Here is a 16,164-nt window from a genome sequence, read left to right on the forward strand (position 1 = left end):
GCCTTTAGGGAGGGTTGCATAGAGAAACGTTCTGTTCCTTCAAATGTACGGAGGAAGTTGTTTCACAGGCAAAGTTGACACAGATCTGTTGTACCGCCATCAAGAAAAGCGAGTGTCGAACCAGTGCAATGATTAAGTAAGTGAAACTGCTAGAGTGTATCACGATTGCTATTTATTAGAAAAAGGGAAAGAAGACTTGTGTCTGGTCTGGAGACAGGCCAACCGACTAGGTTCAGTTCAGTGCAGAAAGTCAAGAAGACGAGTGAAGTCTTTGAAAAAAGGAGAGAGAGGTCATCTTCCTTGCGCACAGAGTAAGCATATAGCGGGCGGTCGTCGGTGAGCTCACGTTGCGACAGTTTTCGCCCAAGCAATTTGAAGAACGATACGGGCGAATATCTCGCACCGGGAGAGCGATCACTCCCATGTGTGATTCAGGGTGTACCGTCACTTCGCAAAAGCGTCTGAACTTTTTCCACGTCTCCGGCACAGACACATACATAGCTTATGGATTGAAATTTCCTGCAGGGAAGTCAAAGAGTGAGTCGCATTCAGCCGGTATACCACGGGTATTCAACTGTATGAACATGCGTTGAGGGCGGAGCTATACGAACGAGAGTGGAGGAAAGACCGGGGTGCTGTGGACATTGAATTAGTGCCGCATCGATCTCCGTATACGAAGAAGTTCTCTTTTTACCTTTCATGCGCAGATATGGCAACAAGTAATCTACGAGCCCCAGGTTTCGCCAACAGAGATCACACCGGTCAGCTCGTCTCTTCCCTGCTGCTGTCCGAGTGTGTGGAAGGCGAGCAACTGTTGTGGGTGCAGCTGAAACAGTCGCACTATTTCCAAGCTCGCGCAGAGGTAGGGCGACATACCTCTACAAGTTGAGAAGATTGTCAGTTGAAGGTACCTGTGTACTCTTCTCGGTGCCGCAGACACATCGGAGAGAGAAACCGGCAAACAAAGGCCTTTTCTTCACATCCGCAAAAAAGTACTTATTTCTCTCTGCGCCGATTATCTAACATAGGCGCTCTTTTTCAGAAGTTTAGTGTCAGCTCAGCTCGCTGCAGCGAGTGTCTGTCCCTTGTCGGTGAGGTTGGTTTGGAATGAAAAGCCGGATTGGGGGTCTGCGCGACGTGGAGACAGTGCACTCTAGAGCCAGTTGACCTAGGCGCATGGCAGATAATGGGCGAGGCGGTGAGATGGTACGCTAGGAGATATGAGAGTTCTTGACGAAGACAAAAGCTGTACGACTACCTATCTATTTCTGTCGAGCATCTGCCAAACCGTGAATGGCGGAAGTGCAGTCAAGCCACATACTGATTTCTTTCTGCAAATAGGCCTAAGATTATCAATGATGACATAAATACTAACAAACCACCGGTTTTACTTGAAGTCTGACGTTTTTCACTACGTCGGCCTCGGCAAGACGGTTTTCCATGCACCCTTCCCCACGAATGTCAGTCGGACGTTGAGTCTACTGCTCCATCCTTCCTTCGTCGCGTCCAACAAATCCGATAGGTTGTTAACTCATTCTCCAGGTGTTTGTGTGAGATTGGGTTTGCTATGTTAGTCGCCTCCTGCGGAAAAAGGAGAGAGACATCTGAATCAGGTGAAACATGGGCCAGCGCATGCTGATTACCGGATCAGGGCCTATGCACAGAATTCGCCTTTCGTGTCTTAGTACGTGTTGGTCGTGTCTTGAAGCCCCGGAGGGAAGTTCTGTTCTTGTCGTACTACATGCATGCGCATGCATTCCCTGACTGAAGGTGTCTCGGCTGCAGAGCTCGCGTGTCTCCATGTTTAAACACAAGCGAATCTCTTCTTTCTTCTCTTCTTGTATCTTACTGGGTAGATCCTTGTTTGGATCTTGCATTGCTGGTGGTTGGTGGAGAAAAGATGTGCTCCCATGAGACGAGACGGATGGCTTCCTTTATAGGCCACTCTGGTGTGTAAGGAGACAGTACGTAAACGAAGAATGGATCAAGAGGGGGTTATATCGATTCTTCTAGATCTCTCCGTTCCTTTTCTTACTTCAACTGGCTCTTTCACGTCTCTTCCTTCTTCTATTTCTCTATGTTGGGTCCTCGTTTATACTTTTCTTTCCCGGTCTCCTTAGCCTCTCCGGCACTATCTTTTTTCTTTCTGGCAATGTCTGCGTCTGCTTTCCCATCCATCTAAACACCAGTCACTCTCCTTGCAAGCTTCCACAGCTCCTCCTTCTTTTTCATTTCCTTCTACTCTTGACCTGTCTTTGTTGTGCTTTGTGCTTTACATCATTCAAAATGTGTCAAGTCAGCTCAAGTGACACAGGTCATCTACGAGCCACAGCTGATCGCAAAGAGAGACGACACTACACCTTGAACTACTGCTGCTCGTCTTCGTCTTACTTGCTTGCGCCCTCCCTTCATATCTACTGCGTACTCGTGTCAATTGTCCTAATCCAAACTCAGTCTTTCTTATCTTCCGTAGATGCAACATCTATTCGCGATCTCTCGCGCCACCGGGTAATCAAGAATGAGAACTGCTGTGACCTTCTAGCCGTGTAGCTACTTTCTAGGTGTATGTACACAGCAGGTGAGATCGTACAGATGGTGACAAATGTAGTAATACAGTGAGTGAGTCGAAGAAAATCCGAGAAGACTGCGCCAGAGAGAGAATTCATCTCTCCGCGTTCGCCTCTTCCAATGTCCCTGTTTTCCCTGCGCTAGAGAGAGAATTCATCTCTCCGCGTTCGCCTCTTCCAATGTCCCTATTTTCCCTTTCACCAGTGGCATAGCTTCTGTGATCTTTCGGGGTTTCATGCATTATAATACACCTCACTCCTATGCATCTCTCTGCTGTCGAGATAACTATGAAGAGTAAATCAATCGTGTGTAGGCTAGAAAATTGAGAGTGGATATGTGTGTCGTGTCACTCTAGACTTGAAACATCTTCGTATGTTCGCAGATAGAGAGATAAATAGATCTTTTCCGGACTAAGCATCATTCTTGACTGTCCAGTTTCTGCATAGCCTAATCAGAATATCCAAGGGGTATGAAATGCTGGTGACTGTGTATATGCACCGCAGATGCCCACCATATGAGTCCCACTGCTTCTCTCCTTGATCTTCATCTTCATCTACATAAGAGTCAATCTCCTACACTGTAGCGCCACTCTCTTCCGTTTATCAGCTCTTCTCTTCACGGCGCATGCATTAGAGATGAATCCTCTCAAACTTGAGGAAGAATGAAGGAAGAGGAATTCCCCCGGCTTGTCACATGGGGCCTAGTGCTTGTCTGTTCCCTTTAAAGCCTGGTTCCTTTGATGAACGTCTTCTTCTGTCCGTTTTTCTACTCTATACCTACCTTTCATTCAAGCCAAGAGAACAGACACATCCGGTGTTTCTTTCTGCCGAGCTGATCATTTGTCAAAGGCCTGAGACAGTTGAGTCATCTGAGTCATTTCAAAGACCTTCAAGCCAAGAAAGCACTCTCTGTATCTTTCTGTTGCCCTGTCTCTCTCTATAGACTACGATTCTCCCTCCTTATAGTACGACGAGGAAGAGCAGTGAAGTGTCTTCTTTCTCGTCAAACAGCTGGAAAGCAGGAGGCCAGCGTTCGTTGAGATCTCATCAATATAAGAGTCTGGTAGGGATACAAGATGAGGCTGTTGGAGAGAGTCATCTCTTCCTTTCTTCTCTCCTAGATAGGAACTCTTTCATTCTGTTAGTCACGCCCGTCGGTTGTTTTATCAGTGCGATGTGTAACTGTAGCGGCCCCTTGATGCTGTCGAGAGCAGTTGATAGTACGTATGAAGATACGTGTCTGTTCACTGTACCTAGCTAACTGTACATACGTATACATGTGTAAAGATATCTTGTCTAGTGTATGTAACCTCTCAGCTACCTACGACAGGTAGCAAATCGGTCCTCTACTGACTGTTGAACTTCCTGTAGTCTATCATCCCTGGTTATTTCCTCCCTTCCCACTGTTTTCCTAACTAAGCCTTTTTACCAGGTGCGAACCTGGCATCTCCTTGAGGCGTTAGTAGGACCGTACAGTCGGTAGTACCTGGACAGTGGATCCCGAAGTTTATGTTTGCTATCTCTTCTTTTTCTGTTCTTTCTCTTTACAGCTTCTTAGTAATCTGCAACGCTTATCACCAAGTGCCGCGCATGAGAAGCTTCGTCGCTTTCTAGTCTCTTCGTCTCTTCCTCAATCTGCTGAGTCCTCTTCGTCTTCTTTATCAAAAACGGTCTCGCCTTCGAAGTTTTCTTCCTTGCGGAGTTTAGATACAAGAGATAGTTCAACCAGAAGCCCGTCTAAGTCACAGAGAATAGCTGAAAATGAAACCCAGCGTAAGAAAGAAAGAGAAGAAGAGTCTTCTTATCTTTCTTCTGTCAAGGATCATACGTCTTCTCTTCCTCCCCCGCTTATCGTGGCTCTCTTCATGGCATCACATCCACAGAAAGCGAGAGCGATTTCTCGACTTCTCGGTGTTGACTATATGAGTGAAGAAGAACAAGAAGAAGATGAAGCAAGCAACGATGGCGAGGACACAAAGGATGACCGGATGGAGATCGAAGGAAAGGGATTGAATGAGGAAGTAGAGACAGGAGGTAAGGAGCTTTGTGGTGTTAAGGCTTGTTCATGGTATTCTTGTTAATGTTTGGCCTCTTCCACGTACTTCTTCTTTGTCTTTTCTAAGAAGTGAAAGCTTCTAAGAGTATCTCTTTAAGAGGGATACACCTGGGGAATGTAGTGAGCCACAGAGAGGAGAGATAGACGATCGCTTGTGAGAGAGGCCGTTCTCCCCTGTACAATCATGCCCCGTGAGGTAATAGAAATGGCCACAAAGACCATCAGGAGACTCTCTATCGATGAGGTCTTTTGCCATCATGTGCGTATTATCTGCCTTTCCGCACTCCTTACAGCGGGCTCTACACCGGCAACACCTCTAAGACAAGGTTATGTTTCAGTATGTCAACACGTATTGCAAACGAGTGATGTCTAGGAGGTGTCTTGCGAAGTGACTCGATGTTATCTAACGTGAAGATAGCTAGATTCACCTTTCTTCACTTCCTCATTGTCCTGTCTTGTAATGCACATATCACATATCCTCTTTCAAAGCTGCTGCTTCTCTTTATTCTTTCCGCGATCGGATGCAGGTGAATACCTACCCTCAAGGCACGGTACAACCTGCATAGGCCTGTACTTCTATGATGTCTTTGTGTCTCCTCTTGCAGTTCATGCTTCTCTCCATCGACTTCCTTATCTCCAGATCCACGATCATAATTCACTCCTATTTCACGTAGATTTTTATAATACCCCTTTAAGAATGGCCTTACTCAGCGATCGAAAACAAAGAGAGGAAGGTACTAGGCTGCCATCTCTCTTCAGAGACAAGAGGCTTACAAGCACAAAGAAGGCGATAAGTTCAACAGAAAAGGAGAATACAGAACGGCGTGCCTCCATTCACGATCCAAAGGGGAGCCATCCTCGTCCATCTCATAAAGGGGTCGAGAGTGATGGAAAACAAGAAGATGCGAATCAGACGGAGAAAGAAGAAGAAGAAGCAACCAAGACAGAAGATGAGGAAGATGAGAATGACTCTCCTGCGGTACGTGCTGCTATGAATGCTCTCGAACTTGACGAGACAACTACGTCAGCTATATCATGGGCCGATACCGTAGGGAGACTTGCAGATGTTGTGCTTCTCCCCGTGCTTCCTGGGGAGTTGCGTATAACCCCCCTGAGCGAGGATGGACGAAGAGACGCTCTCCAGAAAGGCGTGCTTCCGCAAGGAAAGGACACAAGGTCTGACGAGAATCTCAAGAACGAGGAGATACCAAAGAAGCCTAAGAGTCAGAGTGACACTGTAGCTGATGAGACGGTGAGCGGAGGCCTCACAGGAAGGCTGGGAAGACAGCGGTATGACCTTTTTCAAGTTACGCTATCAGATGAGCTTCAGATGATGCTTACGGCGTGGAGTCGGGGTGCAAGTGAGGACATACAGGAAGAAAAGAAGAAGAAGGATGAGAAGGGTGAGGTGGAGTTGAAAGGAAAGAAGGAAAGCACAGATAATGCCACTGAACACATGAAGACTAAGTCGGGGCAGGAGTCCGGGAAACAAGCAGAAGTAGAAGGGCGACGGAAGAACACATCAGCAGAGGGGAGGAAAGATCAGGATTCCAGGGAGATGGGTGATGAGAATAAAAGGCATCTTGTCGTTCTTCTGGTGGTAAGGCGGAGCATTCTAGAGAACAAGAAACATTCAGACCCTCTCCCTCTCAGGTGGGAAAAGTTCTGTGGGCATGTGTTGCTGTGTCGCTACCCAGTCAGTAATCCTCACTTGAAAAACGCATATGTATCAGGTTACGCTCGTTCTTATGCTTGCCCGTTCCAAAGGTGGGCCTGAAGAGTCCAATCACATCATGCTATAGATTTTGCTGAGGCGGGGCCGCTATCGGGGTGTTGTCTCATCTCCTTGCTGTTCAGTTGCCCCTCCGTATACATTTAGCATGTTACCTGCCTCTCAGAATGGACTGCATACATACCTAGGTACATAACATCTTGCTTTGTTTTTGCATGTAGACCACTACATTAACAGGTTACTTATGCCTCTACAAGTGGAGATTCTTCCTTCTTTCTCACGGCGATGTTAAACAAAGCATTCCTCTTCGTTTTTTCTCGCTGTCTCAATGAATGTGCTGTATTTCTTTTAGGACTTCCCGTCAGGAGACGAAGGGAGTGGTGATGCCTTGAGGGATGCGATTGAACGAGCCGTGCGAGATGCGCTAGGCGGCGGATCGCTTGAGGCCATTGAAGCCTCAAGCAACACAAAGAAGAAGAAGAGCGATAGTGTTCTAGGAGGTATATAGGATGATAATGACATAGTCGCTGACGCCGACGTCTGAAGCCTTATGACTGTCTTGTGTTTGGATAGATACGGAGGGGGGGCACAGTGAACGCACATGTTGTGAAGAGGTTACTGCTATCTGACATACTCCTGGCCGTGTAGATGTTCATACACACGAGGAAGAGCGCTCAGAGCTCGGAGAGGTGAGAGGGAGAGACGGAGGAGACGCGCTCAGTGTTCCATAGATAGATAGAGGTGATTTGCTGTCTCAGTGAAAGGTTTCCTATCTCTCATGACCTGGAAGAATTGTACGGTGTCGAATCGTTGCATCTCCATGGTTCTTCAGCTTCGGTCACGATGCATGCATTCATATGCAGCGGCAGGTGTATTTCCCTCCTTATTTCTTCTTCTTGCTTGATGCTCATCGACTCAGGCACCTCATCATTTTCATCCGAGGTCGGCAGTCTCCTCTCGTCCTCTAATTTGAAAGTTCACACCCTTTATCTTTCCTCCGAGGTTGTACCTTCATTGAGAAGCTCTCCTGCCTCAGCATCGCTTTCGTTTCAGTCGCAGTTACATCGGCTTTTGCTCTCCGCAGCAGCACGTTCAAAACGGAGAGAGCGTCGGTTACCTTTCACGTCCTCTTCAACGTTCAAGACCGGTGAGAAAGAAGAAAAACAAGAAGACACCTCGAGGACACTCACGTCTTCAGAAGGAGAGCGAGCCGAAGTAGACAGCAGAGACAAAAGGCATCTTGAAGCTTCTCAGTGTGGCCAGTTAGTAGGTCAGGATAAAGAACGACGAGATTCCGTAGAGGTTACTAGTCTTGCAGATAAGACAGCCGCGAGAGGCAAAGCAACCTCTGAGAGTATAGAAGATGTGAAAGCGACAGCTTCTTCAAGCAAACGCCATGAACATAGTAAGGACGACGACGGCGAAGCAGAAGAAGCAGAAAAAGAAGACACGGGAAGGGAAGAACTCAAGGAGAAGGAGAAGGTCTCGCAGGAGGATATGTATTCATTTACTAAAACCAAAAAGATAACAGGTAGGAAGTGGAAAGACAGATAGAATTCATTCGTGCATGCAGTTCCAGTGTGAAAGGGTTGTATGGACTCTTGCTTCAGCTATGAGGCAGTTAGGGTTTTGTGTTTGTCAATCATTTGTGAGTCATAGTGAGATGCCTCTTTTATCGACAGTTAAACCAGTTCAATTGTAACAGAATTGTTATGTGGGGTGAGTAGAACGATTGGTAGGTTCCGTAGTCATGTATAAGACAGATTCTCAGATAGATAGACAGATAGTTATAGATGCCTACGGTACTAGACCAGCATGAAGTGACAGAGATGTAATCATACTAGCAAACTAGCGGGGGACGCATTCTCTCTTCAGTTTCGATGCCATCTGCATTTCTCTTTCTATGTAGTTATTCTCGGAACCTCAGCTCAGTCTTCGTCTTGTAAAGAGACTTTCGAAGTGCCCTAGCTCGTTCCGACGCGTCCCCGCGCTTTGCCGTATCGGGTGGACTGTACAGAGAGACGTGACTCTTAGGGAGACGGGTGTGTGTATATCTATCCGAGGTGGAACACCCCATGTCTTCACAGTAGAATAAGAGTTGGATACTCGACTCGGGTTCCGCTGAATAGCATTTTACTGTTAATAGCCTCGTCACTTCATAGAAAAAGAGGAAAGAGCTTCTGTAGCTTCGAGTTCTGCCCACTCGTGCCTCCATGCAGGGGGGGGCAGAAACGAATCGAAGCTTCGCTGAGTCGTATGGGCAGTCCATATATGTATGAGAGACAGACTATGACGGGGCGTATCCGTCTGTTAAGATCTTCTATTTCTTCTTCTCTTACTCAAAAAGAAACGGGAGGTTGTGCAGCGTGGTGCAGGAGATGATCGTTTGTTTCTTCTAGGTAGCAAAAGACCGAAAGGATATCTTCTTTCATCTAGTGAAATATAAGACTGATACAAGATGTCGCGACTGATTTGGCTTAGCGCAGGGCGGTCGATATCTGGAGGCTGGAATTCTATCCTTCTTTTGTTTTTTCTCTGTGGGAATACAACATACAGACACCTTGATGGCTCGTCTATTTCCTAGCATAGATGCCGCCAAGACTCCTAACGCTTCTCCTTCATCGTCTGCTTCTGGGAGTCAGAGATCTTCAGTCGGAAACCTTCCAGGAGTAGAACATCTCCTTCCTCATGAGACCCATACCAAAGCATCCCAGACACTTGAAGTTCTCTGCTGGGGTGTACACGATGCTCTTATGAGACAGCTAACGGTAGGTATCTAGAAAGCAAATCACTGAAGATACACAAATCACGTCTACCTCTCAGTGTGCTACGAAGGTGCCTATTCGTCACTCGTAATTCCAGACAGCCATCTGCATGATGGTGGCGCAGATTCAGTTGTAGTACAGACTGTGCATACAGAGAGACAAGGAGAGAGACAGAGGTGTAATTTCGCCCTGCGTCCATGACAGAATCAACTGTACTTCGTACGACCCCGCCCATGGTACCGAGACGTGCGGCCTCCCAGTGTCAAGCACTTTCTCTTCTCATGGGCGCCAACACAGACAAAGGATGATGTTTATAAGTTTTTCCATCTTCTCCCAGGATTCCGCATGATACCTGTAGGTAATGCACTTGATAGCAGACGTATGACTACCTCAGGTGTGCATGTATGGCTTCGGAGGATGTGTACATATGTAGATGTATGTCAGCCATGACGTTTTTCATGGTCTCAGACAAGGAGTGAACCCTTTAGTGAAGTACATGGTGACCACCGGTTTATACCTTTGATTCGACTGTATCGGCACATCAATATAGCCTTCGAAAGGTGTACTGTCTTGACTGTTTTCTCCTTTGTTCTCCTTCTGTGTGTGAAAAACGCAGCCCATCATAGAAGAATGGAGACGAAGAGTAGAACAGGAAGGTCATCTTATTCCCTCGTTTGGAGAGAAATCGGTCGACCTACTACGACGTACCCTTCCCGTCTTTGATGCTGCGACACTCCCTGCTTTAGTACGCTCCATTCAGCCTTTTCTTGGCGTTCACGTACAGCTACTCACCTATCTTCCTGCCCTCTGTCATATGTTATCTCTTCTTTTCTTTCTTGTTCAGACCTCGGCCTAGGGACCGTTCTCTTTTTTCCACGCTGCATACTTGCAACACCTCACTCTTGAAGAGGTGTTGTCTTCGTAGAAAAGCCATCCCGAAATTCTCTCCTCCGGAGCTTAGAAAGAAAGACACTTGAGACGCTTCTCAGCTTCAATAAGTCTCTCTATATGTCCTTTGCCTCGTGCACGCCTGTGGACCGTTCATCTCAGTCATATCTTTTTCTCCTTTCCCACGGCCTCATCCATTGTCAAGAGATGCCGACGTAGCTCTTCTTCCTCTATGTTTAAGAGCGAAGTTTGTAGAGACGGCTAAGGCGGAAGACAGACTGGGAGAGTCTTTCCGAACGAAGACAAGAAAGGACTGATCTGAGAAGATGTAGGCAGGGGTTGTGACGTTGACATGGATTCGAGAGAAGAAGGCGCTTGTATGAAGCTTGCTATACAGATGTAGATATAAATACATACAGCATTTTTTTAGAGATGAGATTTGAGCTTAGGTCTTGGTTCTCCTTTTCGAGTAAAAGAGAAATCCAAGCAAAGGCGAGAGATCTCCGGAAATCTACACCTGTTTCTCGCTTGTCGGATGGATGTCGCGTCTCCGCCGTGTGAATGGTTTCTCTACAGCATTCTCCAACTCGTTCGGTAGCTCGGCTTCAACTGCGAGCGTATCTTGAGGAGCAGTTCCGTCATCTCTATCTTCAGTAAGAACGATTTCCTTTCTTGAACACAAACAACAAAAAAGAATAGCTCTAAGGGAGGTTCATTAGGTTACAAGGGGTGGGATATGGAGGGTTAAGTGTATGCTATGTCTGTCAAGAGCATTCTCCTATACATCAAAGATGGCTCATGTTTTCTTACCTGACAACAGATACACTGACTCTCTATATACATATCAACACTATATAGAAAGAGATGTCGACTGAGATTCCGCTTTTACATCAGGAGTCCCCGTATATACACATTGTAGACATTTATACGTGCATGTGGATATAGGAACTGTAAAGAGAAAAGAGAAGTGCCTTCACAGCATATGATTCGGCGATGTTCCAGTGACCTCCGAGTGGCTTCACATTCAGACGTATAGATATACTCGCTGTATCTATCTTTGTATGGAACGTTCTTTCGACACAGAAAGGATGCTGCACATGTATATGCACATGCGGAGGAAAGAGTTTATGTCTAAACAGACTTGAGATTGATCGACTTCATGCTATTCACAACAGTCGGAAGGAAAACAGGGTGCACTGCTCATACCCTAGTACTTGTTCTATATAGTCAGACAGATACAGGTGAACATCTCTAGGCATTTGTATGTCAAAGGACTTGCAGTTGACTAGCGAATCGCGGAAGGAGAGAGCGTTTTTCTTTCTCAGATATTCACCGTGCATTTAGCGTTTGTTTCCTTCTTCTCTTTCCTTTTTCCTTTCTATTCTCTTGTCCGTTGTATAGACAACTCATGCTGCTGGAACGTAAGGCTCGTATACGTCTTCGAAATGCACTTCTCGATTCTCTCTATCCATCGAAGAGTTTCTCATGGGCGTCCTATCTCTGGGGCACAGCAGGAAGAGGAGCGGCAGTCGGTCATGGTCCTAGTGAAGTGGAGGGTCGTCGACTTCATGAAGGAGAAGAAGAAGAAGAAGAGAGAGCGAAGATAGAAAGGACAAGAGCTACGGAAGAGGTGAGTGTCATGCTAAATTCCTCTTTATATAGGTTGAAAAGGTACCTGTACATTGCATTTCTCTCTTTGTCCTGATGCATGAAAACTTAGAGAAATTCTGTTGTCTGTCTCTTCTTCGTTCTAGCTGTATATGCAGTAAGATGTGTGCCCAGTCACTATGAACTAAGAGCTAGCTAAGGTATGAGTCTATGGATCACGTACTATCTCTAGTGTTCAAGAAAATACGATTGCTTTCGAGTATCACAGTCGTTCAAGAATGAGAAACCCACCGCTTTCAAGCATATCAACAGCTTTGTAGAAGGGCTCAGGCATGTCTTAGAGGGCTATGTTCTTTTTGGTATCGATACATGATTCTTCAGCTTACTTTTTCTGATGTGATTACAAGACGGAAAAGAAGATGAACGGGGAGTGTACAGTGGACTTGCCTCTGTAGAAGTACCTCGTTCAATACCACAGCAGCATGCCTGAGGCTTCAAGTGCCTGGCTCGTTTGTAAAGGATCTTGTGTCTTTCTCTCTTTTCTCAAGACACTAGCGTTACCACAAACTTTCGATTTGACGAGGCCTTATCTCCTTTTTTCGGTATCGGTTTCTATTGTTTCTTGAATCCTGCCTCTCTTGTGTTGTGCAGGTTCTCTCAGAGTTACAGCACGAAGCAAATACTCTGCTGCCTCCTCGACTGTTCTCTTCTTCTCTTCACACCATGACCATCCCTTCTACAGCTGAATCTGCGACGTCACCTACAACAAAGAAGCGAGAAGCGCACGGTGAACGTAACTCCTGCGAGAACAAGAGTGTCATGGATAGCAAGAGTAGGCATAACAGATTTCTTGACTGCTTCTCGGGGAACCGAATGCTAAAGTCATGGTTATCGTTCTCTAAGAAAGAGAAGAAAACCGAGAAACTCGGAGGTCGTTCTTCGTTATCGTCGCCTCTTTTATCTTCTTCACGATTTTGTGGTGGTACTAGAGCGCTGGAAAGAACTCTTTCATCGATCAAAGGAGAGATAGAAAAGATAAAAGGAACGATTGCAACTCATATGAAGGGTCTAAGAAGCTCGGCGAATCATATCAAGAGTCACATCCGGGAGGCAGCGAAAAGAAGCGGGAAAGGACTGATGAACCGTCTCTTAACTTCTTTTGATTCTTCCTTTGATAGGTGGAATCATCGAACGCAGGAAGGAGGAGAAAAAGAAGAAACTGACAAAGAGAAAGGAAAGCAAAACGAGGCGCATGCAGGCAAAAGCGTTGAAAGGAATCCGACTGGTATGAATGATGGCAATGGTGTAGATCATAGTGATGCGCTTTCAGGAGTACAAGGGAAGGGTTCATGCAGAGAAATAGCGACGAAGACTGCGACCATTCCCTTGGAGTGGAGTGGGGTGCTTAAAGAACGACTGGAAACAGAGGCGAGTAGAGGGTATGAAGAGGAAATCATGACGCTTCATCAGATTCTCATGTCAAAGCTAGTCGATGCTTTGAGGAGCTTGGCGGTAGATTTCGCAGAAAGCCCTCTTGCAAAAATGCATGCACAGCAGGTAAGACGTTGAGAGAAGACAGAAAGAAAGAAGACACAACACGTCACTCAGGTAGAAGATAGGCATGATGCCCACCAGGAAATGTGTCTATCCAGTTCCTAGGTATGGATTGTGGATTCGTCAAGTAGTCTAAGTAATGAACCGATTTACTTAGCTAACTTACCCGAGCTCTGTTAGAAGTCGTGCTTTCCAAAGATAGAGAATATCATGGTCGTAGGGGCGAGAAATCTATACTTGGAGAGTGACCAAGCAACTCTCTATGGGCTGTTGACTCTGCTGCGGACGTGCTTGGAGTCGTCGTAACATATACAAGCACATGCGCTTGTTTTCACTTCACGCCGCCGCTACTCCTCGCTCGTGGAATCATTCCTTGGGGACGTCCCAAGTACATAGATATATATAAATGTATATATGTATGTGTGTACATGCATACGAATGTGTCTACGAATGCATACAGGGTGCGTGGTGACTAGATTCACAAATATATATCTAACCCACCTTGCTTTGACGCAGCGTAATCGGCAGCTGAACTGTGAGGAAATGCTGCAATGGCGGCGGGAGAGCCAGGAAGGAAGGTTCAGACGAGGGGTCTCTTCGCAGCCTGGAGAGCAAAGCCACATGCGTTTGTAGTGGATTAGCGGACAAGAATTGTTTTCTCTCGCGCGGGTACTGCTCTACTGCGTAGATTGAGATAGATACGGTGTATAGCGAGTACGGCTAATACGAAACCTCTGTGTGGTCATACTGTTAGGCACCTGTCAATACACTGGGAGTGCTGTGTCTCAGCGGTTCTTTTTGAGCGCGGCTAGCCATGTGGCCGCCTTATCAACGACAACCCTCTAGGCGGCTGTGTACTCGCTAAATCGTGAAAGGACCAAGCTTAAGTGACGGAGGTGATGCATAAGAAACACACATGCAATGGTGCCTGATCTTTTTAAGTGATCCTTTTACAGGAATCAAAAGGAGGAATGAAGTCCGAGCTTCCTTCATGTAGTCGGATCTCCTGCTTGGTTTTGCTTGCAGCTGGAGACCACATGCTGTGCTCTTACTTCGCTGTCTATTTTGCTCTTGTCATTGTGCTCCGGTGTACCTCTATATAGAAAGGACTACTGGGCGACTTCTCTCTGCGTAGATGGCTGAGATTCTCTATCCGTCCAAGTCTCTCTTTAACAGCCATGCTACGACAAAAGGGTGAAGGAAATTTGCAAGGCTTCGCAGCATATAAAACGGGGCTTTTCAACGTCATTGTCGGGTAAGGCGTTTTCTGTGACGATGACCGACAAGCTACTTGGAACAAACGACGAAGATAGATAGTGAGTAAGAACGGTAGAGAAAGAGGCGCTTTCAGGTGAGGAAAGGGAGAGGAGAGAAGANNGTGAGTAAGAACGGTAGAGAAAGTGAGCTTCATCACCGTTTTCCCTCCTAACTCTCGGTGTGTGTCACTCCATGAAGTCTGTTAACCTTTACACAAATAGTACGCGTTTGTAGGGTCAGGGCTGGTACGCTCTTTCAAAGAGCTATGCAACGAAGTATTCTGCATGGTTGTCCAGTAACATTGGTTGATCATGGTGCTGCACCATGAGGTATGAGGGACGGGTCCTAGCCTTCAACAAGCACCTACTTACTTGTACATAACTTCAATACACGATTGCAGAATTCTAGAGATATGTAGCACCTATCCATATAGTGATGTAGAAATAGAGAAAGATGGAGAGAGAGGATGAGGACGGAGGCGGGCACCTACTTGATAGTATGTTCATAGACGTTTGTGTTCTTACCTAGCTCGTTATCCTCCCATTTCACTAGTGTCACTTCGCGGCGATTCAGCGTTAGTCCACAACAGCTGAAAGGTCCCATACCTATTGTCTTGTTTCCTGTCTCCTTTCAGCTTCGCCAATGACGCTCCTGTCATGCAGCCAGACGGCAAGATGGCCCCCTTATTCCGTGTCCAGCCAAAGCTTCATTTCGACATAGTCAGAGTTGGAGACTCAGCAGCCACGGATCAATCTCCACAGAGCCAGGGCGACATCTCTGAATAGTCGAAAGACTCCTGTGTGTGTCTGGCGACGCGTGGAGGTCTGTGGCTGAGTTTGGTTGGCTAGCAGACACGGCTGGCCTGTCACTGCTTCTTGATGAGCAGTGGGAGGATAGAAGTCGCGATCAGAACCACAGTGCGCAGTCCGAATGTAGCTGTGGATGTCCGGATGTCATGTCANNGGGGGGGGGGGGCTAGCTGTCTAGTAAGGCAAGTTTGTTGACGTAGACATCGGGTATTTTACGTACCGAGTTTAGGGTGCCCTAAACTCTATCGTTAGTTCACCATTTCAACACATGACATGGCCAATGTATGGGGCTGCTTCACCCGCATTCTATCTTACCGACGTGTTGGTTATCACACGCAGGCTTTACCCGTGGGAGTGCAAGCATCCTCGTTGTTTTATATCATCACTCACGTATAAACATATTTACACGTATAGATATCTATGCGTGTGTACTCGTATCAAGTGCATGTACATCATGCGGAAGGTACAGGCACGCGTCTTCCAACAAAGCGTATACTCCCCACCCCCACTTCTTCTTTTGCGGCCTGCTCACAAGGAAAGTTTCCTTGTTTCATGTGTATTGTACGTGATTCACTCTTTCTCAAGTTCAACCTTGTCCGGTGTTGTAGGAGTAGTGAGTGGGTCTTTTGTCATTTCTTGTTTTTTCTTCATCTTTGAAGGGACTCAACGTCCAAATTTTTGCTCTTCAGCATCGTTGCTTTCTGATTGATTCATTTCTTCTTTTCCTTTCTGATGAGTTCATTCCTTCTTTTCTTCATGTATTGTTTTTCTAGCATCTTGTTCAGAAGCCTTGTCCACACGGGGTATACTCATTTACATCGTGCTACGTGTCCAGCTGTAGACACGCACCTACGTAGACAGTGTGTATCACCATGACGATATAACAGTGCCTAGAGAAGTCATCGGTAGGTCGCGCACGCAGCAGCCT

General features: G+C 46.5%; 1 protein-coding gene across 1 annotated transcript; it reads left to right on the plus strand.

Moving 5' to 3' along the window:
- The first annotated feature begins 1,817 nt into the window (after window positions 1-1,817).
- Window positions 1,818-16,152, plus strand: CSUI_002391 (rhd3 sey1 family gtpase involved in the er-to-golgi traffic). Its single transcript, XM_068062593.1, has 13 exons — window positions 1,818-2,508; window positions 3,511-3,630; window positions 4,118-4,601; window positions 5,229-6,223; window positions 6,708-6,855; window positions 7,275-7,886; window positions 8,912-9,123; window positions 9,737-9,865; window positions 10,585-10,661; window positions 11,410-11,638; window positions 12,268-13,173; window positions 14,274-14,425; window positions 15,062-16,152. The coding sequence occupies exons 1-13, from the start codon at window positions 2,287-2,289 to the stop codon at window positions 15,210-15,212; spliced, it is 4,437 nt and encodes a 1,478-aa protein (XP_067925433.1). The 5' UTR covers window positions 1,818-2,286; the 3' UTR covers window positions 15,213-16,152.
- Window positions 16,153-16,164: the final 12 nt, after the last annotated feature.

Source organism: Cystoisospora suis (assembly GCF_002600585.1).
Source record: "Cystoisospora suis strain Wien I chromosome Unknown contig_1016, whole genome shotgun sequence".
Taxonomy (NCBI): Eukaryota; Apicomplexa; class Conoidasida; order Eucoccidiorida; family Sarcocystidae; genus Cystoisospora; species Cystoisospora suis.